The 27,525-nt window shown below is 43.3% G+C and overlaps 1 protein-coding gene across 2 annotated transcripts; it reads left to right on the top strand.

Annotated features, from left to right (window-relative positions):
* The first annotated feature begins 1,334 nt into the window (after positions 1-1,334).
* On the top strand, positions 1,335-21,302 carry NASP (nuclear autoantigenic sperm protein). Of its 2 annotated transcripts, none has more exons than XM_034414928.3 (15): positions 1,335-1,493; positions 2,727-2,783; positions 3,670-3,780; positions 4,557-4,637; positions 5,330-5,433; positions 6,160-7,044; positions 8,319-8,389; positions 9,072-9,148; positions 9,242-9,315; positions 10,287-10,475; positions 12,511-12,677; positions 13,120-13,173; positions 13,255-13,314; positions 20,348-20,476; positions 21,143-21,302. In XM_034414928.3, the coding sequence occupies exons 2-15, from the start codon at positions 2,734-2,736 to the stop codon at positions 21,185-21,187; spliced, it is 2,097 nt and encodes a 698-aa protein (XP_034270819.2). In that variant the 5' UTR covers positions 1,335-1,493; positions 2,727-2,733; the 3' UTR covers positions 21,188-21,302. The 2 variants fall into 2 exon arrangements, with proteins under 2 accessions (XP_034270819.2, XP_034270820.1); XM_034414929.3 differs by lacking the exon at positions 1,335-1,493 and adding an exon at positions 1,870-2,125.
* The last annotated feature ends 6,223 nt before the right edge of the window (positions 21,303-27,525 follow it).

Below are 27,525 nucleotides of genomic sequence, written 5' to 3'. Positions count from 1 at the left end.
TGACTTTAGAAGCAGTGTAGTATTACAGATGTGGGATGTTCTTTTCTATATATACAGTTCTATTAACCAAAGTGGTGGCTCACTGATACATACATGGAGTTTCTTGCAAAATAGGTTTAACCATAGTTAATAGAATCATGGTCTATTTTGACCAAATGTTCTACATTTGATATTGATTAATTAAGCTAAAATGGGCTAAGCCAAATTAATCAAGACACTTTATTGACTTAACATGTACAAATCCATTTAGCAGTTTTAATGATCATACAATGTACTTATTTGTATCAATCTTTATTATTTATTAGAGGCATGATGCTGCAGTGGTTAAAATGCAGCATTTCTGGCTAACTCTGCTGACTGCCAGGGTTTGATCCTCACTGGCTCAAGGTTAACTCAGCCTTCCATCCTTCCGAGGACCCAGATTTTTTTGGGGGGGGGGAAATAAACCATGTAGAGAGGGCTGTAAAGTACTACAAACCAGTATATAAGTCTAAGTGCTACAGCTATTTTTACAAATAAATCATATATACAGTGTTTCTACTTATTTATGAAATTTGTTCATGGATTGGATTTTTTATATTAATTTTTTAAAATATTTTTATATACAGTACTGTATGGTTGGCCAATTTATGTTCTACCTAAAAGCTGAAAAGGTGGTTAATTTATGGCTCTACTATGCGGATGATAGCAATCAGATTAATTCAGTGAACAATGATTCTTTAAATGAATGATTGTGAAAACAACTTCCAATTACTGCTCCCCAAAATGCAATACTTCTCTTCAGAAAGATTTCATAGTGACTAAAAGGGTATGCGCTTAGTTGCATAAAAGATTAAAGATTTGTCCTCTCCAGGTCACTTTTGTGAGGAGGATCAAATAAGCCCCACTTCATATTAATGACCTTTTACTTATACCGACTGGGAGCATTTTTGCGTGCTGCCCTTTTTCGGGATTATTTTGGGATAGACTGATCCAAGTCAAAGCAATAACGTAAGGCGGGATAAAAGCCCGGGAAACAACACATTTTTAGACACATATATTCCACTAGAGATTATTTTTAATGCCTCCAAATCGGTTCTAATGCGTGCAACCCACAACTACTATGTTATGAGATTGTATTTTCCAGCACGCTGAGACGGCAAGCTTTATTTACTCCGATTTTTGGACTACCTTTCCCAAAATGCCAATCGCATTGCCGAGGCAACCACACAGTTCTATTCGAACGGTAGCTACTGACGTCACTTGTCGAGAGACTGCCATTCCTTTATGTTGAAGACGCCTCCTTCCGACTCATCGAAAGCCCCTGTGCGAGCGGCCGCAAAGCATTCTGGGAAACGTAGTTCCTTTTCCGTGAGAGCGTGCTTCGCGCCACTGGGGCGTGTCTTCAAGGGCTATATAAGCATCCGGAGGGGCGGTGGGCTGCGTTTGTCTGCTGGTTATTCCTTCGCTTTTGATTTTCTGTGGCGGGTCGTTGGTTACCATCGCCTTTTAAGGTACAAGGGGCTTCAGGCAGGATTTCTTTCTTCCGGAGCTGGATAAGCAGGAAGGGGGAGTTGAGCTGGTGGGTTCGTCTAATGAGGGGGCGACAGCGGCCGCGATACCAAGGAGGCTTTGAGCGTTTATTTTCCGGATTGTAATCTGCGATGTTCGGACACAGCTGTACGGTTTTTGATCTGGTTTTTTTTCCCCCCTATAATTTTTCTTCAGTTCTTTGAAACCTCACTGATTTCCCCCCCCTTTTTTTTTGAGTGGGTTCGTACGTGCCGTCCTTGGCGTGATGGAGGCGGCGGGTCTTTAAAAAAAAAAAAAAAAAACCGAGACACCACGTGACCTGGCTGGAGTTTATGCCGCCATTTTTAATAGCTATCAATCTTTGGCGCGCGCCAAAGCGCGGGGAAGGGGAGGGGAGGGGGTGGAAGGAAGTGAGTGAGTGAGTGAGTCACGTGGCCAGCAGACTTGGCCCATCGAAAGCGGCCGTTGAGATTTGGCGCCGAAAGCGCTGACAGGACAGGAGAGGCGAGGTGGCCCATTGTCCCTTCAGGTGAAGGCTTCCGTGGGAAGTGAGACGTTTCCTCTTGCAGAAAAAAATGGCTTTAAAACACGTTTGAGAAACCTGAGTTTATTGGTATTGGTGCCATTTGATGCCTCTTCATACATTTGGGCGTATTAAAGGGCCTGGGATGTATTTATTGGATAATTCTTGTCAGTTGGTGAAGCTTAAACCACCTGTAGTTTCTTTTAAGACAGGAAATGAAATATACTTGAGAGACTAAAGCTTCAAATGCAGTTGTGCAAAATGTTTTTTTAAAGTTTCTCCAATAATTATTCACATGCTTGTGTAGGTATTTCAGAGGGCCACATGATATTCCTTCTTGGTATAACTTGTCATTTAAAGCTACGGGAAGTAGCAAGTTGTAGTTGTCCATGCTGTATTTTTGTCACTGGAATATATATCAGATCACAAATGTTTCCTATATATTGAAATATATAAAACCCCATTTTAAAGCCTCTAAATAGAGTTTTCACTTTTAATCAGTACTGTTCATTTATTGCTCTCTGGGCAATGAAAAAGCTACTGATTTGCCACTGCATGAGAAGAAAAATACTCAACCTATCTGAAGTAGCAAGGTTTTTTTACAGCACACTTAATACTTTAGGTGTTAGCTCAAATGCCTTCTGGCTAAACTTTGAAAACTGTTCCTAGTTTGCCTAACTTAAATTTTCAGTTTCAGGATGACAGAAGAGGCTTCTGCTCCTTCTACTTCTGCTGACAAAACAGAAAGGTAAGAAAATAATTGGATAAAAAACAAACATGTCAAGAGCCAGAATAGTGAACTAATTGAGCTCTTCATTCACTTAAGCTGATAAAGGTGACATTGTATTTTGAGCATTTGTGGTGCTATTGATTTTGGAGTTGGTTCTATATGGTAAAAAAATTTGTGAAAACCTTTAACAAGGTAAAGGTTAGGGTTAGTATGAAAATATATAGTGTATTATTGGGCCAAGCATAGTAAAAATAAAAAGTGGTATAAATTAGTAATACAGAGGAACATGCCTCTGCTAGCTGCATTGATTACCAATCTGTTTCTGGTTCCAATCCAAGGTGCTAATTATGAGCTTTAAAGCCCTAAATAATATATAATATATAATAACTTTATTGTCATTGTACATATATACATAGTATACCCATACAACAAAATTCACTTAACACCTAAAGACCAGGGCCAACACGCAACAATCCCCAAATGGCATGGGACTGGGTTATTTGAGGGACCTTTCCCATATTAACATCTACTTCTACCAGATCTAACAGGACATTCTGGAGGACCCATCGACTAGGAAATTTCACTTGGCAGGTCCTTGGTGATAGTCCTCTTGTGCTGTGTCCCCTCCCTTTAATGAAAATCCTTCCCTTCAGCTTTCTGGAAGTTTCTCAAGACCTGGTTGTTCAAGTAGGCCTTTAAATCCTAGGGACTGGCAAAATATTTAGATGGCTCTTGAATAACATCTCTTCACCTAATCCTGCTTTGTGTTTTATATAATAAAGTTTTTAACTATATTCTAGTTCGTATATTTTGTTTTTAAATTTTGTTGTATTGACCATTGTTATGTGAAAAACTGCAAAAAAACTATATTATGGAAAGACAATATATATTTTCATACTTGCAGTATTGATGTGGACGGGGAAGCCAAGAGACTACTCGGCTTGGGACAAAAGAATCTGGTAATGGGAGATATTCCATCTGCTGTTAATGCATTTCAGGAAGCTGCTAGCCTTTTGTAAGTATTTAGATTATATATAATGGGAGGGTAAAAGATGTTTATTCAGCTATAATTTCCTAAATATATTTTTAATATTTGAAGATTTTAGTCTTCTCTGTTTTAGCTTACTTTTGATATGTTCTACATAGTTTTAAGATTCATTAAGAAGCTAACATGGCAAATACACAGAATGGATTTTGTCTGTTGAGCTACAGTTTTATGGTTTTCACAATCCAAGCTGTAACAAAAGATTTATATAGTCAAGACTAATGCGTTACACAGCCAAGGAACAAATCTTTTATCTAGCACAAACCTAATTTACTCAGATCTCTGCTGTCTAATTTTTTTACCTACATGACACTATGATTTAATATTCAGTACAGATAGTACATATTCAGTACAGATGTAAGACCACAATTGAGTCCAAAATTTATGTTGCTAAGTGAGATATTTGTTGAGTGAGTTTGCCTATTTTACGACCTTCTCACAGTTGTTACATGAATCATGGCAGTTGTTAAGTTAGTAATATTGTTAAATGAATCTGGCTTCCCCGTTGGCTTGGCTTGTCAAAAGATGATCACATGACCCTGAGACACTGCAACAGTCATAAATAAAAAAATGTCATGTTTTTTTAGGTCCGTTGTAAGTGAACGGTCACTAAATGAACTATTGTAAATCAGTTACCTGTAGTTTGGAGATTATGTTTATCAGTTAATTTGAAGCATCCCTTAATATAATTTAAGTTCAGTTAAAGTAATTCTCAAAAAATGAGTTTATGTCTAATTGTTCTTCAGGGGCAAGAAATATGGTGAAACAGCAAATGAGTGTGCTGAAGCTTTCTTTTTTTATGGAAAATCACTTCTGGAGTTGGCAAGGTAAGTTAATATATCCTATCACTTGGCCAATTGAACCTCGGTATATTCATTTAAAATTTAACCAGTCAGTAATTCATACAATTCTACTTACTGTTACTGTTCACATGTGCTGTAGTTCTTCTATGTGCGAGGCTCTTTCTATGCCATGTTATTTTCTAAGAAAGATCCCAGAATAATATTTTCATAAGAGTGTGTGTGTATATTCATACTAAAGATTTGCTCTGATCTTCCAACAAGTCTTAAGACAACCAGAATACTTTATTATTGAAGATGTATCAGAACCTAATAGCTTTTTCCTAAACCCAGTGTAGAACTTTGTAAATATTTGTGAACAATATACTTCTATTAAAAATTGGAAAGAGTATGGTTTAGTTTATTTGTTTGGGTTGATTAATCTTGGATACCTCCATCCCAAGCGGTTCTTTTTAATGAGCCATGTATTTACTTTCCAGAGTAAAAGTATACGACATGAAAAAGTGGGCCAGTTTGTGTTATGCTATATCATGGCACTGAATTCTTCAAAGTGTTCCACAAAGTGTAGATTAAACATGTAATTTATTAAAACTTGCACTGAACTACCTGAATAAAATATTAAAGTTTCCATTAAACACTGGTTAATGATACTATGGCATATAGTCATGGTCTCACACATAGCCTGTAAATCACTTCATCAATTAATATTGTTGTCCTAGAATGGAAAATGGTGTGCTGGGAAATGCTTTGGAAGGAGTGCAGGTGGAAGAGGAAGAAGAAAAAATGGAAGACTCAACGGTAGAAAGCGCTGATAATATAGATGGTATGTAGAGCTGTCTTAATGCATTAGAGAGATGCCAAGCTGTATGTATTCTGAATGAATATGAGGCATGAATTGAGATTGTTTGCCTTAAATAACACATTTAAAAATACAGTGATTTAGTAAGATCACTTAAGTAAAAATTACAATACTTAGAAAAAATTGCAAAATCAATGCTTCTATTAAATTAAAATATTGCCACTTCATGGGAGAGGGTACCTACTGTTTTTTCTTTATGAAAACCTTTATTTATATACTTGTTTTAGAAACGATTGGAAGTAAACCTTAAAGGAAAATTTTGAAACTAAACCAGATTGGGCTTGCAACCAACTGTATGGTGCAGTGCTATCTAGTCTTATTATATAAGATTTGAAGTATAAATTCTGTTGTAACCATAAATGAAATTCACATTAGAGAGTGAATACTTGCCTGTCAAATTTGCTTAAGCCCCTCAATTTATAGTGGCTTCCTCTGCAATGTTTGGTGTCTCAGTTAAAGAAGCTTGGCATCTCTTGCTTGGCTGTTAACTCTTGCTAGTACACAACTCATTGCTTAAGCTCAACTGCTTGCAGACCATAAATGTTACAAAGGTGCTTGTTCTTAAATTAAAAATAAGTATTTGGTATTGGCAGAAAGAGTTAGTGGGAAATAGGGTGGAATGTGAAGATCATAAATGCTTATCACTAAATTCGAAGATTTCTTTGTGCTTCATCTTCCGTCTTCATGTAGAAGAAGCAAGGGAGGAATTAAGAGATCAGGTATATAATGCCATGGGGGAAAACGAATCCAGAAAACCTTCAGAAGAATCTCTGGTAGAAACTAGAGTGCAAGCAAAAAATAAAGATGCAGAAGTGGAAGAAGTTAGAGAAGAAAAGGCAGCTGTGAATATAGATGATAATCTTGCAGAAAAAGAAACAGCAAGCAAGCAAGTAGAAGTTATGCAAGAAAAACAGATCAGTGAAAAAACAGTGGAAGATTCATTAGAAGGTAGTGCTGCTGCAGAAGAAAAGCCAGAAGAGACAACTGGAGGAGAAAATCTAGCAGCAGAAGAAACCCAGGAAGACATTGTACTTAAGAAAGTATTGGTTGTAGATAAGACTCCTGGGGAAGAAAAGCTAATAGTAGAAAAGCCTGCAGAAGCAGCTAGTGGAGACACTGTAGAGAAGGAAGTGACTGCAGAAGAAAAGTTAGCTTCACAAAAGATGGAACAGAAGGCAGAAAAGCTTGTAGTTTTGACTGAAAAGCACACAAATGCAAAGCTAGAAAATTCAATGGTAGAGGCGTCAGCAAAAACTTTACAAGAGACATTAGAGGAAAAAGAATTGGTGTCTGCTGTTGATAAAGTAGAAAGGAAGGCAGAGAAGGCAGAACAAACAACTGTGGCTATTCAAGAAACGGACATTGTTGCTGGACAAGAAAACGTGGATTTGAAAGAGGAAGAAAAATTGAATGAACCTATAGCTTCAGGGGAAGTGTTACCTACAGCTCCAAATGAAATTACTTCTGCAGGGATTGTTGAACAGTCACGTGAAATAGAAATTGAAGAAAAAGCTGAAGCTGCTGCTAAGGTAGAAAAGGAAGAAGAAAAGGATCACGAGATGGGAGAGGGAGAAGGTAACAGGGATAGAAAATACTTGTGGGTGGTTTTTTTTAGAATGCTAACCCAAATAAAACTGATCCATTCAGAATTCTCTTTGCCTCGAGTGAGGGAAGGGATATAGCTAGGGAGAAATATAAAAGGGCACAAAATAATATAATTACTCCCCCCTCCCTTTTTTTTTTTTTTTTCTGCCAAATAGTTAACTGTGGACATGGCAAAACTATTGGCTGATTTGGGGTTATTGTTAGTCTAAGCAGTAAATCTAAAAAGCAATGGCCACTAGAGAATCCTGAATGGATGTTCACTGCATGCTCTGATATTGCAATACTAACTCAAAGCATAGCTTTCCTCCTGTCAATATATACCAAAGCAGTAGGATTGACCAGAGTACCATTACATTAAGATGTTGAGGCTATAGATTTATGCTAAAAAATAACAATTTGCTGCCATATAACAGAAATATAACAGTGCAACTGGCAAATTCATAATTTTCATGTTTTGTTTTCTGTCTTACAACATGATTTTTGGAAATTTATTCAGTTCTTAAGCAGTTAAATGTCTTAATAATTCCAGCTATTTGCAAAATATAATTGATATTAAAAGGGACATATCAGTAAGCATATTTCAGATCCTGCGGAAACTTCAAATTCTATCTCCTAAAAGTTTTTTACAAAGCAGATTGTATTTAGACATTAAAATGAAAAGGTACAGTAAGATGCAGAAAAATACTGTACTTGCCCTGTAAACAGCATATTTTCTCAAAAATTGTAGAGTAACTACTATCCCACCTTAATCCTTTTGGAATGGGATCCTCACTAGCATCCTCACTAGATGCACTGACCTGTTCTAAAAGTTAATTTTTATTTAGCGGAGGCAAATACCTTTAACTCTTTTCAGTTCATGCATTGGAACATCTTATATAGATACCATGTTTCCCCGAAAATAAGAACCTGTCTTATATATTTTTTTGAACCCTGAAATAAGTGCTTGACCTTGCTGCCATGCGTTTATTATCAGGGGATGTCTTATTTTGGAGGAAACAGGGTAGAAATGAGTTAATTTCAGTTAAAAAAAGTGGAAGTATTCATCAAATTAAATCTTTAATCCACAGATATTTTAAAAAATAAGTATGAATGTTTCATGAATGTCTTTACAATTATAAAACTGAATAGCATGCAGTTGAATTAAGAAAGACTGTTAAATAATGATGCTGCAAAAATTGAATAAAATAAAGAGCCAAGTAAATAGCATGCCAGTAGTGTATATAAACAGGAAACTCCTCTTACAGAGACGGAAGGTTCAGAAGAAGATGATAAAACTGAAGAGGAGAAAGAAAATTACTCTACAGCTGAAGAAAAGGTGAAGTATAAATCAGTATTCAGATCTATTAAAAGCTATTAGTGTTATGCAGGAGAAAATGTATGTCCTATTAGTATAGGTAGTCCTCAATTTAACACAGTTCGCTTAGTGACCGAAGTTACAACGGCACTGAAAAAAGTGACTTATGACCATTTTTCACACTTACAACTGTTGCAGCATCCCCATGTGATTTACATTTGGATACTTGACAGCTGACTCAGATTCATGACAGTTTGCAGTATCCTGGGAATGTGATCACCTTTTGCAATCTTCTGAAAAGCAAAGTCAGTGGGGAAGCCAGATTCACTTAACAACCGTGTTATTAATTTAACAACTGTAGTAATTAACAAATGTGGCAAGAAAAGTTGTAAAATGGAGCAAAACTCACTTATCAAATTTCTCACTTAGTAACATAAACAGGCTCAATTGAGGTCGTATGTTGAGGACTACCTTTAGATAAAGAGATAGCTGCTTCTCTGAGGTAAATCTTAAGTATTTTCTGGTTCTGTGAAAAAATATCATCTGTTCTAAAGCTGTGTGAAATCTTCTCTTAATGAGTGTATTTCTATGAGAAAGACTATAATTTTCATAGGACTCGGTGCCAGAGTCAATATTTATGATTGCTATTAAGGCATAAGAAATTGGTACTGCCTAATATGACTAATAAATCATATTGCTTCAGGAGAGTGAAGAAGATGAAGTTGGAAACTTAGAACTGGCTTGGGATATGCTGGAATTGGCAAAAGTAATATATAAGAGGTATGTCTTAGTAGTTCTAATAAAATAATATCCTTAACCATATTACTGATGAATGTTTTTACATGTATTTTCTGATTTGCTTTTTTGGTCTAGGCAGGACACTAAAGAAGCACAGCTCCATGCTGCTCAGGCTCATCTAAAACTAGGAGAAGTTAGCATTGAATCTGGTAATTGATTTAAAGTTGTCCAGACATGCTATTTCTAATGGCTTTTGCATGTTGTGACTATACATGAGAGCATGTCTGTTCTGCATTGACTATCAATCTTTTAGTCATATTTTACATTAAAATTATACAAAATTGAAGTAGCATAAATATGAAGTATGTCATATACTGTGTTTTGACAAGTTTGATTTATGTATATTCTGAATTGACAGTTGCAGTTTTTCATTTTTTATTGTAATTAATATATAGCTTTTATATAGCTCTATATTTGTATCACGCTTGTATAGCTGCCATTTTTTCCACTGTTCTAGCACTTAATTCCTAACTGATACTGGTTGATATTTGATTAATAAAACTAATTGATAAAACTGATACAGGTAGTCTTCAATTTACAACCATTATGGAGTCTCCCCACTGCACACATAAGTTGTGACAGTCATAAAGTGAGTTGTCACATGACCAATCTGATTTTATGACCTTTTTTTGCCATAGTTGTTAGGTGACTCGTATAGTTACGTGAATCCAGTTTCCTCCTTTGACTTGCTTGTTGGAAGCCAGGTGGGAAGATTGCAAATGGCGATGGGACACTGCAACTGTCATAAATACATGATGGTTTCCAAGTGTCCAAATTTTGATCCTGTGATCATGGGGACACAGCAGTAATTGTAAGTATGAGGACCAATTTTAAGTGTGTTTTTTCAGTGCTGTTGTAACTTTGAATCATAAATGAATGGTTTTAAGTTGAGGACTACCTGTATGATGGCTGAGGAAGGGAAAAAAGGATAACATGGATTATGCATATTGCTTTGTTAGTTACTTTCCTGGTTTGCAAAACAATAATTGTACTCTTGAACTGAGTCAACTTTTCTCCAATATATGTTACAATTATTTTCCTAAACAAATGTGAATATTTTTCTATATTGCTTTTGGAATTGAGTTTGTCTGCTATCATGATTTTCTGGTGTTTTCTGCAGAAAACTACATGCAAGCTATAGAGGAGTTTCATTCCTGCTTGGCTCTTCAGCAGAAATATTTAGAAGCCTATGACCGTTTGCTTGCAGAGACTCACTACCACCTTGGGTTGGCATATCACTACAACAATCAGTATGAGGAAGCAGTGCTGCAGTTCAGTAAATCAATGGAAGTAATAGACAAAAGACTGGGTAAATCAAAGCAGAAGTTTTACATATTTTTAATTATGTTCCTCCATTACTGTTCCCTGTCGGTTCCAAGTTTCAAATTAACATTGGTTGCAATTTGCCATTAGCTTTCTTGGACAACTCCCATAATTTCTTGTTTTTGGGGAGTAAGGAAGATTTAGAGAAGTGGGTTCAGCTACAAGAAGATTCTGAAAGGAAGGAATTGTTTAGATCAGTTCCAATTCAGATTACACCTATGTAGAAGATACAAGGAACCTCTTATGGTGTATGATATGAATAGGAAGTGGAAGAGTAGGAAATTGTAAAGCACTGTGAATGTGATTGTGCTCCTTTCTGAATGTGTGGATCAGCTCTGGGGAAGGGGACAGTTGATCCATTGGTTATTTCAGTATACGGTGACACTGGATTTGCTGTCATCCTCTACTATTCAATGTCTGGTGAAATTTTAGAAGAAAGCCTTTAACCTGGGATTAAGTATCAGTATGATGGTATATAGTTGCATATAGCCACTGTGGAGATGTTGACCTGCTGTTTGGAGTTTGTAAGGGACTGGATAGACCACAACAAGCTTAAATTTCAGTATGTTTGGTCTGGGATAGGGTCACTCTTTCCCCGAGGGAACATAGTCCATGTCTTATGAGACTTCCTAGTCTGCTACGTAACTGAAAAGCAGGTGGAACCTGTGGCCAGGAAACAAGTTTTGCCCAGCTTCAGCTGGTCGGCTAGCTGCAAGCCAATAACACTTATTGTGCAGTGTCCCACATGCATCTTTAACAATATCTGCTTGGGTTTGGATTGCTGTGATGATGATTATTTCTCATATTCAGACTTAATCCATTGTGTGTGCTCATCCTGAAAAGGGTTGCTAAGCATCCCCAGTCTGTGTGAATTGAGGCTAATCAAGTATCTCCTTGGTGTAACTTTAATGTATACATACATAGGAACACTGCCACCTGAGATTCAAGATCTTGCTCTTCCTTCCCCCTGCTTTCACAATGCCTTTAAGGCTTTGTTTTGTTACCATTCTGGTAGAGATAGTGAGTCTAGGCCTGAATTTTGTTTGCAGCAGTTCAACAGTGCAGTGGCACCCAATCTTTTTGCACCAGGAACCAGTTTCATGGAAAACAATTTTTTTCATCCGGGGGGAGGGGTGTGCAACTAGATCCTCTGCATGTGCAATTTACAATAGGGTTCGCTCGCCCACTGCTCACCTCCAGCTCTGCAACCTGGTTCCTAACAGACCATGAACTGGTATCAGCCCAGGGATTGGGGACTCCTGCCTTAGTGGGTTGTTCCATTGGATTGGTTTTACCTTCTTATAAATTGCTCAGACAAATTACATGTAGTCCTTGATTTACAACAGCAATTGAGGCTGGCAATTACCATCATAAATTGTGAAGGTTAGAACGTATCCTTCACCATGGCTCAGTTTTTGCCAGAAATTGGAAGTAAGCATAAGCTTCTTGGAAAGCAATAATAAATTGTGGCTACATGGCTATAGACTGCTGCAAACAGCTATAAATATAGGCTCATTTCTGACCAAAATGTGGTCATGTGACCATGGAGACAGGGATTTTGAAACTGGGTTGTAAATCCCGGTGGGGGGAGGGGGTCTATCATAACGTTAAGCGACCAAGTATAAGTAGAGGACTACCTATAATAAATATAAGGTATTAATCTCAGTTTAACAGAAGTGATCTGTGAACCATGAACCAAGCTCTTTCTGGTTTTATCGTGATAATTGAAATAGTTGAGATTTGTTTGTTTCCTTTTACAAACAAAAAAAATCTGCTAATAGACCTAAATTTGCTTTCTGTGTTTCTTGAGCCTTTGTTTGGTTTAAAATTTGGGTTTTCATTATAAAGTTGTTTTAAAAGAGTCAGTGGGTCAGTTCATAGAAAAGTGAATAGTTACTGTTCTCTGATTTTGTTTGGGGGGATTGTGTTTTGTTATTCTGTACCAAGTGGTGATATGGCCAAATTAAATGAATTGTTTCTACAAAAAGTACTAATGGCTTCTATATTGTCACCTTTTTCAGTTATGCTGACTGAGCGACTAAAAGCAAAGGGAGAAGGACCAGCTGAGGATGAAAAAGAAATAGAGGAACTCAAGGGCCTGCTTCCTGAAATCAAAGAAAAAATAGAAGATTCAAAAGAGTCTCAAAATAGTGCAAGAGTGACTGAACTAGCTCTGAAAGCAACTCTAGTGAGTTCCATCATTGATTCTGTTGAAATAAATAGATTTCAAAATGCTTGGCAAATAAATCTGTGTGCCTGCAGGATGTACTTTACTATGAAAAGTGGTTAATAGGTCTGAAACCTAAAATCTGAGCAGAGCATCTTTAATATTAAAGTGACATGTCATTGATTTTGACATTTGAATGCAATAGGAGATAGCAGATCTTTAGATCTCTAGATCTTTTTTATAATTGTCACTGAACACAAGATTAGTTTACTAAATCTGAGAATTTAAAGATTAAGCTTTTAAATGACCTTGCAATATTTATTTTTAAAACTATTCAGATGTGTTCAATAAGTCAAGAGGTAGATTTCAGAAAATGCCTTTTTGCCCTGATCTGTTTATTTTCTGGAGTTTCAGCAGCTAGAGGCTTTCTAATAGTATTTTAAAATGATTTATTTCTTTCCAGGTTGGTGGATCTTCCAGCTTTTCACAAGGGTCTGAAAGTAGTGCAACTTCAACAGTAAGTTACAATAGCAATAGCAACTAGGTTTATGACATTATGATTAATATTTCATAGAAACTTCTACTATTTCTGTAATAGATTCCAGTTGGACACAAAACTGATGGAGCTACAGACATCTCCCATCTTGTTAGGAAAAAGGTGTGTATTCTATTAAATAAACACAATTCTTACTGGCTTGTAGCTAATCCTGCAATTAAAAGGTTAAATTACATTATTTCTACAATTTTTATATATCCTACATAAAATCCTTTCCAGTGGGAGCCAATTAGTCTGGGAACCATGTAGCTTTCTTGATAGCTTGGGTGGTATTGTGCTGCATAGCACCCACCTTATTAACTCTGGTTTAATTTCAAAGCTTGATTTTGTGGGTTCTGCAGGCACTTCAACTTGGCTGTGTTAAGGTCCTGCAGAGGCATTCATGGTAGTCCTTCAGAGTTCAAATGTTGACATATCTGAACTGAAACAACTTCACAGCCAAACATCCAGGCTAAATTGGGTTCCCTTATTTTAAATGGAAATGGAAAATATTCACTAGCATTATTCAATCTGGAATAATCTGTTTAGCTATCTTTGTATTGTAGAGTCTTTGGTGCTCTCGGAGCTTGGTTGTTTGCTTGCAGGTGTTTTATTTTGTTTCCTAGACACTTAATAAAATATCTGCACATGAACAAGGTCTCTACAATTCAACCCTGACTATATATTTTCCTGTGCGCTGCTCCCACTATCCATGCATGGGGTTAATCCTTCAGTGCTTGGCAAACAACTGAGTGAAAACAAAAGGCTTTTGTTCCCCTTTCCGGCTCCCAAGCCACGCCTCTGGTCCCATGATCCCCCAGTCTTCACTCAGTTGCTGGCAAACACTGCAGTGATTTTGGGAGCTCCACAGTCTAAGGTATTGTACATCTGTGGGGACCTTTCTCCCTTTCTTTTTCCTTTTATTTCATTAAGTTATTAGGCTTTCCCTTTCCTTAGGGCGTCTAGGCCTTTTAGTTGATTTTGATTAGTTTGTTTTTTCGGCTCTTTTACCTTGCATTGCGGCTGCAGCGTTACAGAAAGGGGGGGGGGAGCGGAGCCCAGCCTCCCACGCTGCTCCATCGGGAGGGGCGAAATTTCAAACGGCCGCTCTCTCCCCGCCGTTGCTGCCGCTGCCTCGACCACGCTACTACAGCTGACCGGCGGGCTCTCCTTCGGAGTCCTCACGCCCGCTCAGCCAACGCGCGCCGCCTTTACCTCCACTCCAAGCGTCGCGCGCTCATCAGCTGGGCAGCGGGTCGGGAGGCTCAGAACACGTGGCGCCATCTCGGAACGCTCCCTTCTGCGCCACGCTTCACCGGAGCGATCAACGAGAGCCGGAAGCGGAGAGGAGCGCCAGGAGCCTCAGCAGCCCCCCCCTGCACTACAGAAGCATCGCAACAGGGGGAAAGCGCGGCGTTTGGTCGGACCCTCGGGCCGCCATTGTGAGTCCGCTGCTGGAGCCTGGCAGAGTGGATTAGCGCACCACGTGCCAGCGCCATTTTGACGGACCCTCGGGCCGCCATATTTGGCAGAAGGATCAAGCCTGTGTCTCCCCCCAACAGCAGGGAGCCGGCTACAGACCCCCCACCACCACTCCGCCCCTGGAGGGGGCAATCAGCTGGGGAGAGGTCAGCGCAACCAGAGCGCCTTTGGGAAAAGCAGGGCAAGCGATCTGCCCAATCATCCCACAACCTGCAGCCATGTCTCGCTCCCCCCCATCCTCAGATATGGAGCTGGAGCTAACCCCCCCACGCAGAAGCTCAAAAGGGGGGAAAAAGAAATCTAAAAAAAGGCACGAGAGCTCAACCAGCAGGGCTGCATCAGATGGCTGCCTACCCATCCGAGATAAAGACGCATTAAGGAGGCACAATGCGCTGGAGCGACAGTGGGAGAAGGCCCACAGGGCGGCTGCCGGACCCTCTCCCAGAGAGCCTGGGCCCTTGGAACCAGCACTTGTCATCCCAAGGGAGACAGAGCTGGGAATTACATCGCTGGCCGACATTGCGGTAACACCAAGAACCCCAGAGGTGCCCAGGCCGGACCGCATTTCTCCCCGTCCTGAGACAGGCCCGGGAACCGGCCCGGACCCCTCAATGACTACATCATCTGCACAGCTCCTTCGCGCCAGGGAAGCAAGTTCTACGCCCTCAGGGGTAGACCAGCAAACCCAAAGAGGGCCAGGGATGGTGCCACCTATGGACTTCCAGGCTATGTTCTCGGCTGCCCTTTCGTCTTTCTTCACGGCAACCTTACAGCAGGCGCCCCAGGCACCCGTGCAAGCCGCACCGGTCCAGGCACGCCAACATCACCCTCAGTCCCACCCACCCCAGCAACGAGGGCAAGACTCTTCGTCTGAGGAATCAGACCAAGCAGAGGAGGGACCGGAGGAGATGGAGTTGTCTGAGGACGAGGGCCTGGCACCGGACACCCCCGCCTTTACAGGCCTCTTCCGCCCGGCCCTTTTCAAGTCCCTGCTCCACAAGGCGAGGATCACAACCAACCTCGGGGTTCCGGGGGACGTCGCATCCACCACCCCGCAGGCGGCAGGCCCCCATGACGCGCTTTTCAAGTCGGCAAAGCCGCAAAAAGATTACATTCCTTGTCCTCAGTTGTTTACGGATGTGATCCAGAATCCCTGGGTGCAACCGGCCTCCCTGGCAACACCCAGCAGCCTGGATAAAAAACTCTACTGCTCAGCCCCGGAGCTGGAGGATCTCCTCGCGCTCCCCTCAGTAGACCAGCCGGTGGCGGCGTTAACTTCTAGCTCCCTGGTGTCCACCGACCCGTTAGACACTCTCAAAGCAGAAGAAAAGAGAATGGAGGGGGCCTTCCGTAAGGCACACCAGGCCGTTGGCTGGGCAATCAGATCCGCGACAGCTTCCTCCTTCTTCAACAGAGCCTCGCTCATTTGGCTTCGTCACATGCAGGACAAACTCCCGCCTGAGGACACTAGACTGCATCAAGATCTAAATAAGATAATAGCTGCCACCGAATACACTGCTGACAGCTCCCTGAACTCAGCCAAGTTCGCCTCAAGGGCGCTGGCCTCCACTCTCACTGCTAGGAGGCTATTCTGGCTTCGACCATGGAAAGCCGACTTCAAGGCCAAGTGGAAGTTGGCGGCGTCCCCATATAAAGCACCAGAGCTGTTTGGTGCCTCGCTGGAACCCCTACTGATTGAAGGGAAGGACAAGAGGAAGATCCTCCCATCAACCTACAGGCGCCAGGAGCGCAGGTACACGCCTTACCCGCTCCAACAGCCCTTTCGTGCAGGCGCCGGACCCAGGGGGTCCTCCTTACACCGCTCCCATTACCAGGGAGGAGACAGATTCAACGACAGACAACAGTTCCGAGACCGGGGAAGACACCAGCAGCCTAAACGCAACTTCCGTGGAGCCGGCCCTAAGCCCGCCAGAAGGGGGAAATGACTCCAGGCCCACGGGGCCCATAGGGGGACGGCTCATCCTCTTCCATCAACAATGGGCCAGTTCGACTTCAGACTCCTGGGTAAGGCATACGACCTCTTCCGGACTGTCCATCGAATTCTCCGGCCAGCCGCCCCACCGGTTCGTCCGTTGTCCAACCCCTCGATCCTCGGAACTTCAGGACCTGATGTCGCAGGAGATTGCCCACCTCCTGGAGGTCGAGGCCATAGAGCCGGTCCCGCACAGCCAGCGGGGCTCAGGATTCTACTCGACCCTCTTCTTGGTTCCCAAGAATTCCGGGGGCTGGAGGGGCATACTGAATCTAAAGCGCCTGAACCTGTCGGTACAATACCGCAGGTTCAAGATGCACTCCCTCAAGTCCATCTTAGCGGGAGTGAGACAGGGCGACTTCCTTCAATCAGTCGACCTCCGGGAGGCCTATCTGCACGTGCCAATTCACCCGCATCACCGTCAGTACCTGAGGTTCGAATACGCGGGCCGTCACTACCAATATCGCGCGATGCCATTCGGACTTTCCTCAGCTCCCCGCACCTTTACCAAGCTGGTAGCGGTGGTGGCGGCCAAGCTCCGAGCCGTCCCGATCCGGGTGCTCTGTTATCTGGACGACATTCTGGTCCTGTCGTCCACGCCCGGCCAAGCTTACAGAGACATGAAGATGGTGATCAAGGTCTTCCAGGATCACGGCTTCACCATAAACTTCGCAAAGAGTCACCTCCTGCCCACCACCAGGCTTCTTCACCTGGGGGCACTGATAGATTCGGCCAGCGGCCAGGTATTTTTATCACCGGACAGAGTCCAAAGCATCCGAACTTTAACTCGGCAGACCCTGACGAGGAGGAGAGTTGCCCTGATCCACCTCTCAACCCTCCTCGGGAAGATGGTATCCTGCTTCGGCATCGTACCGTGGGCACGCAGACATTCGAGACCCCTGCAGTGGTTCCTCCTCCCCTTCCAGCGAACGGGAAGGGCCAACTCCAAGAAGGAAGTACGCCTCACCCTGCAGGCCCGCAGGTCCCTCAGGTGGTGGACATCGCAGTCGCTCCTAAAGGGCTCCAGCTTCCTAGAGCCAGACCGTCTGATACTCACCACCGACGCCAGCCTCCGGGGGTGGGGAGCCCATCTCCACAACCTGGTCACGCAAGGACAGTGGTCGCAGGAAGAACAGCAATGCAGCATCAACCTCCTAGAGCTTCGGGCGATCAGACTGGCACTGCGCAACTTCCAGCCGACGGTGCAGGGGCATCACATCTTAATCCTGACCGACAACATCTCGGCCAAGGCGCACGTCAACAGGGAGGGGGGCACGAGGTCCCGTACACTGATGAAGGAGGCCGAGGAGCTGTTCAGCTGGGCAGAGAGACACCTGCTCTCGATCAGAGCAGATCACATCTCCGGAGCAACCAATGTGAGGGCGGACTGGCTCAGCCGCGAAACAATAGATCAAGCGGAATGGCAGCTCCACCCTCAGCTGTTTCAAGAACTCGCTTCCCGCTTCGGAAACCCGGTCGTAGATCTCTTCGCAACCCCGACCAATGCTCAGCTCCCCCGCTTCATATCACGGTATCCGACACCACAAGCGGAGGACCACGATGCACTGCGCTGCACATGGCCCGAGGGTCTCCTGTACGCATTCCCACCGGTCCCACTGCTCCCGCGTCTCATTCGGAAGCTGCTGGCAGAAAAAGCCGACCTGCTCCTGGTAGCCCCGAACTGGCCCCGGAGACCATGGTTCGCCGACCTAGTAGCACTGTCCCTAGAACAGCCATGGGTGATCCCACCACAGCAGCTCGTCCTGTGCCAAGGAGCAGTCACGCACCCAGAGCCCCAGTGGCTGCAATTAGCCGTCTGGCATTTGAACGGGTCATCCTGAAGAAGGACAGCCTACCAGACGAGGTGGTTGCCACTATCCAGGCGGCCAGACGTCCAGCTACAACCCGCATCTACGAGTCATCATGGCAGGCGTTCTGTCGCTGGAGCGCCCACCAGCACATCGACCCCACGTCAGCCGCTATTCGGGACATTCTGCGGTTCCTACAAGCTGGCCTAGACAAGGGCTTGGCCCCTGCAACCCTACGGAGACAGACGGCAGCATTGTCAACAGTCATTACTTGCCCTCCGTACCAATCCCTCGCGCACCATCCGCGCATCAAGGGGTTTCTTCATGGGGCCACCAACCTGCGGCCCCCCACAGTTCACCGTTATCCCTCATGGGATCTACCTCTTGTTTTGCGGGCATTGACCGGGCCCCCCTTTGAGCCCCTAGACTCAACATCTCTTAAGTACCTATCGTTTAAGGTGACCTTCCTGCTGGCGATCACCTCAGCAAGGAGAGTCTCAGAACTAGCGGCTCTGTCAGTCCGCAAAGACTTGTGCATCTTCCACGACTCCACGGTGACCCTACGCCTGGATCCTGCTTTCATCCCGAAGGTCAACTCGTGGTTCCACCGAGCCCAGGAGCTCATCCTGCCGGATTTCTGCCCCTCACCTCGTGATCCCAGAGAAAAGAGGTGGCACACCCTAGACGTGCGACGCGCCATCCGCACTTACATCCGACGGACTACTCCTTTCCGCCGTACGGAGGGACTCCTGGTCTCCTTCAACCCGAAGTCCATGGGTCAGAAAATATCAGCAGCCACAGTCAGCAGATGGATCAAGGCCTGCATCGCCCTGGCATATGACCTGAGCGCCAAACCGGCCCCCAGCAAGATCCTACCGCACTCGACTCGTAGCGCGGCCACCACGGCGGCCTGGGCCACCCAAGCCTCAGTCGTGGACATCTGCAGAGCTGCGACGTGGTCATCCCTCACACCGTTCATCCGCCACTACAAGATTGATGCGTACAACTCGGCCGAGGCATCCTTTGGCCGCAGAATTCTGCAGAAAGTACTGACAGAGGAGGACTCTGGAGGCAGTCAGCTCCCCACCCAGGGAGTTTAAGCTTGGGTATATCCCATGCATGGATAGTGGGAGCAGCGCACAGGAAAATGGACGTTGTCTTACCTGAACGTCCCTTTTCTGGGCGCTGCGTACACTATCCATAACCCGCCCATTAGGGCTGCCTGCCACTGTTATGGCTGAGACCAGTTTAGTTTCCTTAAGTTATTTGAGTTAATAAAGTTGAGTTCTATAAGTTACTCTTGGTGTGGTTTCTTGTCTGCTGCGCCTTCGTTCAGACTGGGGGATCATGGGACCAGAGGCGTGGCTTGGGAGCCGGAAAGGGGAACAAAAGCCTTTTGTTTTCACTCAGTTGTTTGCCAAGCACTGAAGGATTAACCCCATGCATGGATAGTGTACGCAGCGCCCAGAAAAGGGACGTTCAGGTAAGACAACGTCCATTCTCTTCTATTGTATGTTAGGGCTATTATATGAGTTGCTGAGCAATATATCAATATTGTCCTTTAAATCGATTATTTGATTATTCTCATTAAATAATGGTTATCTCCTTTTTTTGAACTGCTGGTCTAACATTAGAATTCTAGTCAAATTCTAGAATTTGATCTTTAGAGTAATATGCAGGCTAAGTAACTTGAAGGTAATTAACCTTTTTAATTTTAAAACAGTTGAAGAGGACCAAATAGATATTGCATGTTGTTTGTAAACTTAATTTAAAACAGTTAGCAGTTGCTATTTAATAGCATATGCATAATGATACTAAATATTCTTAAGATTAACATTTCTGCTTGATGAAGACTAAACAATTTTGTCTTCAGAGGAAACCAGAGGAAGAAACTCAACAGGGAGACAATGGAGCTAAGAAATCTAAATCAGAATCGGCTGTCAATGGTGGTGGTGATGCAGCTCCCAATGGAAATGAGGCTGCAGAGAAAATGGAACAGGAGGTGGGCAGTTCAATCAGGAGACATATAAATTGAAATAAACAAAAATAATTTTCCCAGGCATTTTTTCCTTGCATATGTTTCATTGCCTGCTGGTTTTCTCCCAAACATATAATATATCCATGCTAAAACACATATTGATGTAACAGAGCTAAACAGAAAACCTAATTTGTTGTCGGATGCAAACAACCAGACCCACACATGCAGAGTTTAGGCTAACTACTTTACTGTCTTCTGCCTATAAGGAATCTCTCAGTCTGGCAGCCTATCCTTGGAAATGATTACATAAAACTTGAAGAAATTTAGGGGTCTTAGCCTTTTTGCGGTTGTGCAATGACTCCAAGCTAACTGCACTTGATCCCTTCTCCATGCCAGGCTTCGTGCTTCCCAACAAAAGCATAGCAATTTATACTTCTGGATAATTGCATACAGTTTATACATGAATTAAATAGTGAGCTTATTTAAGTGCTATTATGCAAACATCTGTATATTTTTTGTGCAGCAAGATACTAAAACAGGATTATTAATCACTATTAGATATTAATAGCGCCTATCAAATTGTCCATCATGTTAGTCTTACAATCTGTACCAAATCCTTCAACGATGCATGAATTAATTACCTAGCCTTGTAAAAAATATATATTTATTAAACTTTGTCTTTCTTTTTAGACAGGGGGAAGACCACAAGTTGAAACTGTTCAAAGTACTGTATGATAGTTCTTTAATATTGGGCATGCTGCCTACCAAGGATTGTGGGTTTTGTATATAATGTATTTTTTCACTCTTTGGCAACTTTTTGTATTCAATAAAGATTGTACTCAAACATTAACATTGTCATTTTAAAATATGCAAAATTAAATCTTAAAATTTATTAAGTTAGTATTCTGGTTTCAAATTTTGGTTATCTGTCTTACATGCAATCAGCGTGGTAGTTACTTATTGTTTTGGTACAATAAGTTTTTCAAGATTAAAGTGGGATAAATCTTCCAAAAAGTCTCAGACCAGAATAAATAGATGGGAAATGAAAAATATATGGAAAGGCTGTAGTCTAGTATGGAAAATTATCTAGTCTAATGAGGCTTCTGTTTATTTAAAATTGTAGTTTTGAAATTTCATAAAGTATAAGATTAGGACAAAACCCTAGTTTAAGAAATCATAGGAAAGCATAAGATGATTGACTAAAGGAAAACCCAGGTGTGGTCAGAAAGTTTGCCCATAGTCCGTTTTGAAAGAGTCTGAACTCTTTATGCCCTCATAAAAATGATTCATAAATTATCAAAGCAGAAAAATCACTCAATAATATGAACATATTGAATCCTGATCCGAGCAGAAATAGCTTCTTGGATTGTAGATAGAGCAAAACCAATGGCTTTAAAACTCCTTTAGGATTTAAATGTGAGAATACAATCTTACTAGTAGCAGTATAAAATCTGAAATGTAATTTTAACAAAGTGCCTACTAGCAAGAATTAAGAGAAAGACAAACTTCTTCAAGAAAGCTCTTCTATAATTGTATCATGACTAGATGACAAGCTTTTGAAGAGAAATACCTGCAAATAGTTTGCTTTACACTGAACCCATCATTGTCTCTCCCCAGATTTGCAAACCTCTAAATAACCATGCACAATATGCTTCTCTGTGTCTAATCTGCAAGCAAATGCAATTTGTTAATTCTTCCCTGGAGTTAAAAATACATGAAATATTTTTTATCACTAGCCTTACTGGTAAATACATGATAGCTTCTTGCTTCCACCAAGGTAAAGTAAGACAGAGAGAATTGAGATACATAAGAAAGTAGCATTTGATGGGAATATAAGAATTTAGAAGATTTATTAATATAACGATGGCATTTTATTAATACTGTCAAATAAGAGATTTTGAGACATATCTTTGAACTTTCTACCCTGAACTGGTATGGACTTCAATTTCAGACTATAAAACTGGAAATCCACTGTAATGGATTTCTGATTGAAATTTTCCTGGCTTTACATTTACTTTTATCAAGAAAAAATGTTCAGCTAGAATGTAATGGTGTAGTGCAGGGATATTTATGCTCTGACATGTTTGGGATTAGACTTTATTGGTCCAGCAGTTATAAATAATAGCAAAATATTTTGGTAATTGCAGTAAATGTACATAAAGAAGGGCATGCACCTACTAGTGATCTAGTACATCATTTGGAACTGAGCTACTTCAGAAAAGTACACCTGTAGTGCAGATGTTTTGCACTTACGAACAATTGTTCTGGCTAGGACTGCTATGGAAAGTACATTGTTTTCATTGCAATTTGAGAAATTGTTCTCTTTTCATAGAATCTAGCTAAACTATTCTCAGAGAGAAATATTCTTGAACTTGTTACTTTGCACTTTTCTCTGATAAACAGATTATGAAAAATCAGTCTTGAATATACATTCCTGTGGAATTTAAAACACAGCTGTAATGGTTCTCTTCAAGAATAAAAATACTACACTAATACTGAGCTCATTACACATGTCATGATAAAATGCCTAACTGCCATGTCTCCCTGATCCCCCGGACCCTCAAGGGTTAACTAACCACATATCCCATAATCCTCATAACCACTCCTTACCTCTTAACCCCTCCTCCTGGGTACAAAAGGTCCAACCGCATGGTCCACAGCACATTCCAGATGTATACCTGAAAGAGAAAGGTACAAGGTCAGTGACCTCCAGTACCAACTGACCAACAATAAAACTACTGAAGAGAATTGGGCTATGTCTTTGAGTTATTGGGCTAGATCCAGTTTCTAACAAATTGGTAGCAGAGGTCGGTTGCCCATAACTCCAGACAATGACTGAACCCAACACCTACCCAGAAGAAGCAAACAGAGCACAGACCAGAGCTCTTACCAAGAAGATGGCTGAGAAGCTTCCCACCAAAGCCACAGCCATGGAGGAGACAGAAGCTGGAAGCGAGCAGGACTCCAGCCTGGACTCACAATCAGATGAAGAGGGGCCATCCAAGGAGATCACCGCCCCGGAAGAAGAAACAGCACAAAAAATGAAAAAATTCAAACTCTCCATCCTGAAACTGATGGAGGGAAACAGCGACAAAGAAAACCTCATCGCGGACCTTCAAAGCCTCTTCGAACAACAAGAAGCAGCGATCGAGGCCCCAAAAACAACCGAGAAAGAAAAGCCAGCAAAAAAGGGTAAGCCACCCCAACCCGATGATCCTGAGCCGGCAGAATCCATTTCCGTGCCCACTTCCCGGCGGCCATCTTGGGACGAGCACCAGCCAATGGGAAGCCAGGATTTGAATCCCTTGGCGCGAAAATGCCCGAACCCCGAAACAGACGAGGGGAGCTCAGAAAGCGACTACGAAGAACCCAGCTCTGAGAGCGACCACGAAGAGATCGCAATAACAAAAAGAAAAACGCCTACCGATCTCGAATTGCAAAAGGCAATCGAGACCATCACCGCTGCCCTAGGCTCCGCTTTCGAGCCCCCTGCGGCACTCAAAAAATCAAAGAGAAATCCTGGAGGGCACAAGAAGGCCAGGACAACCAACAAAGACCGGGCAACCGAGTCACAGCCAACTAAAAACACCGCGCACACCAACAACCGGCACAAAAGGCCGCCCACCTGCAGGAAAAATCAACCGCAGGATTCGAACTCACCACCCGCTACACCGGCAACGCGAGGCCCGAGGCAGAGAAGAAGAACCGGCTACTCACCAACGCCACGACACCCATCAGGCCAGTCCACACGACCAGGGACCAGCGACCACGAGGGAGGATCAGCCGCCGTCGCCGCCATCGCCGCCGAGCCGCTGGGTGCAGGGAATCCTCGACCTACGACCTCCGCTGCTGCCGCGCCGCCGACCCGCGAAAGTCCTCGACTTACGACCGCGTCGCCCCCTCACCTTCTCCCCTTCTTCGCCGGGGATCCGGCCGTCCAGCAGTGGTGTCCAGCCTCAGGGGGGATCTTCGGACCCACCGGGGGCGGGTCCAGCCTCCCACCGACAGGCCTAGGCCTAGGCCTGGGAGCTCCAGCAACAGGAACCTCACCCGATGGACTCCAGCGCGGAATGAGCTTCGCGCATGCCCAGTACCTGCCTGTAATAAGAGAAGCAAATTGCATAGATCCAAGCAAGTACAGAATGGCCACAGACATCCCAAAGCCTTATTGTGAGTTTAATCACAACTTGGACCATGGACAGCTCCCCCCAGTAAGTAACCTTACTAACATTTCTGGGGCAAATTATGCCAATTTGCCAAAACTGCAGTTAGATGGGGGTAATATTATAGAATGGAGCCAACAATTAAGGGTTGCTCTCATGAGAGAGAATGCACTGTTCCTAGCTAACAAACCTCCCCAAAAGCCCTGGTCATTGGAAATTGACTGCATTCATCACAGGGCATTTTGTATCATGTTAACCTCCATTCCATCTGCTATGTATCCATCTATTGAGGACAATCTAACTGTTTATGATATTATGCAAAAACTATGTAACCTGTTTTATAGTCAAAGCAGAGCCACCACCACTAGACTATCTAGGGAGTTCCACTCTACCAAGCATAAGGCAGGGGTCCCCATGAGTGAGCACATCTTAAAGATGAATGCTGCAAGGGCAGAACTCATGCAGAGGGGGGAAATCATCACTGAAGAGAGCATGATAAGCATAATCATAAACTCTCTTGATAGCAGCTGGGACATCTTCATGACCCAACTAAATAGCCTCAACTTGCAATACCTCACACTAAGCGCACTGACCAGTCAGCTCGTTGCAGAGGACACTCTGAGGAGGGAACGCCAACTAGCCAAAGGGGACCCTAGACCCACAAAAAGGGTGGATTTCCAGGATAGGGCCAGGGATACCTCAGAATGTTATTCTTGTGGATCAAGGAACCACTTAAAGAAGGATTGCCCCAGGAACCATAGGGATAGGGGACAGCACGACAGTAGAGGGGGAAGGTCACCCGAACGCAGGCACCCAAAGGAAGGAGGGCGAGGGTGGTCACCCAACCCCAGGAAACACCATGAGCGCAGAGACCACTCCAGGGACAGTAACTCTGGCTCCATGTATGGGATCAGGCACGATGACCCAAATGACAAACATAAGGCAGAGAGAAACACATGGCTCCTGGATTCAGGGGCCACAAGTCACACTACTTGTAACCCAGAGCTGCTAGATTCACTCACAGAAATAGACTCAGAAGTAAAGGTAGCAAACCAAAGCAAGGTCAAAGTAGTGGGAAAGGGAAACGTACACATCACACAGGTAGGGGACCTAAAAGGAGTACTGTACGTACCAGAAATCCCCCACAACGTGCTAGCCATCACAAAGCTGACACGAGACACAAATATAGAAATAAAATTTAAAGATGGAAAGGCACACTTGATCAAGCAAGGGAAAGATAGGAAAGGTAACCATACACGAGGGGCTTCCCTACTTCACACCCAACGCAAGGGAGGAAGAAGGCATTGATGCCAGCACAAACCACGAGGTAGATAAGTATCCAGAAACAGAGGGGGTGCAGCAGGAGGCAGGGTGTAGCCATGAAAAGACAAACAAGTCTGTATCTATCGGCAAACCATTACATGATAACTGCGCCCACCTCCTACACAGGAGACTGGGACACATAAGCTTCCCCATTGTAAAGAAAATGACGGAATGTACCGAAGGTCTCAAAGTAAAGAACTGCGAAAACTACTTAGAGTGTTCAGTTTGTAAGCGTTCCAAGATCAAGGTTAAGGCCATCCCCAGGGGATCCAAACGAACCACGGAATACCCCTTCCAATTGGTGCATATGGACTTGGTAGGGCCAATGAAACCCTCTGTAGGACATAGGAAGCGATTCTTCCTCACGATTGTAGATGACTACACCAGATACGGGTATGTCTACTCCCTCAGACACAAAAACGAAGTGTTCCAAAGGTTTAAGGAATTCCACAGAAGAGTAGATATGCAACATAACATGAAAATAAGGCAGATAATGACTGATAGGGGGTCAGAATTCATGGCCAAAGAATTCACAAGGTGGCTGAGGGAGCAGGGCATAGCGCATTACACCTCTTCACCTTTCTCTCCCTTTCAAAATGGAGTCTCAGAGAGAAAGAACGGAGTGTTGCAAACCATGATGAGATGCGCCCTGGAGGATGCTGGGATGGGGCAGCATTTCTGGTCAGAGGCAATACACTACGCTAATTACACCCTGAATAGACTGTGGTCAAGCTCTATCAATAAGACACCATACGAGATGCTATACAACAGAAAGCCCAACATCGCACATTTACACATATTCGGCACCCCAGCTGATGTCCACATTCCCAGACAGCTAAGAAGAAAAGGGGAAAAATTATCAAAAAGGTTAAGGTTCGTGGGTTACGAACCGGGCACAAAGGGCTACAGATTTGTCGACAACAATAACCGTTTTGTGGTTTCCAGATCAGCCAGTTTCCACGAAAACGCAAACTGGTCGAGGGTACACTCCAACGACATCCCAGCCAATAGAGTCACGTTCGAGCATGGCCAAGAGGAAAGGGAGGTCAGAGAGGTCACAGGGCACAAGGCCAACCATCGCAAGACAAGCGTCAAAGGTTGGAAAGAAGGGCACCCTTCACTGAAGATAGATGACCTGACGGACAAAGAGGCAGACATCATGCAGGAGACCGAGCCAACCCCCAGTAGGCCAATCAGAGAAACCAGAAACAAGCTACCAAAGAAGCTAGAGGACTACGTTATGACCATCCACAACACCCATTTCACGCCCAGCTCATACGAAGACATCCTCGAGCTCCCCCGGGAGGAGAAAGAAAAATGGATGCTTGCCATGGAGAAGGAGATGGAAAGCCTAAAGGACCTTCAGGTATACTCACCTGCCCAAGTTCCAGAGGACAAAAAACCAATAGGAACCAAATGGGTGTTCAGGGTTAAAACATTAGAGGACAACAAGGTCCTATACAAGGCAAGACTAGTCGCGCAGGGTTTCGCCCAAAGATACCCCGAAGACTATACGGACACCTACTCGCCAACCGTCAGGGCAGAGAGCGTCAAGAGCGCCCTGGTGGTGGCCACCATCCTGGGCTT

The sequence above is a fragment of the Pantherophis guttatus genome, chromosome 3, assembly GCF_059756535.1.
Source record: "Pantherophis guttatus breed Tessera chromosome 3, ASM5975653v1, whole genome shotgun sequence".
NCBI lineage: Eukaryota > Metazoa > Chordata > Lepidosauria > Squamata > Colubridae > Pantherophis > Pantherophis guttatus.
Note: the sequence above shows the minus strand (reverse complement) of the source record. Positions and strands in the feature narration are given on the sequence as shown.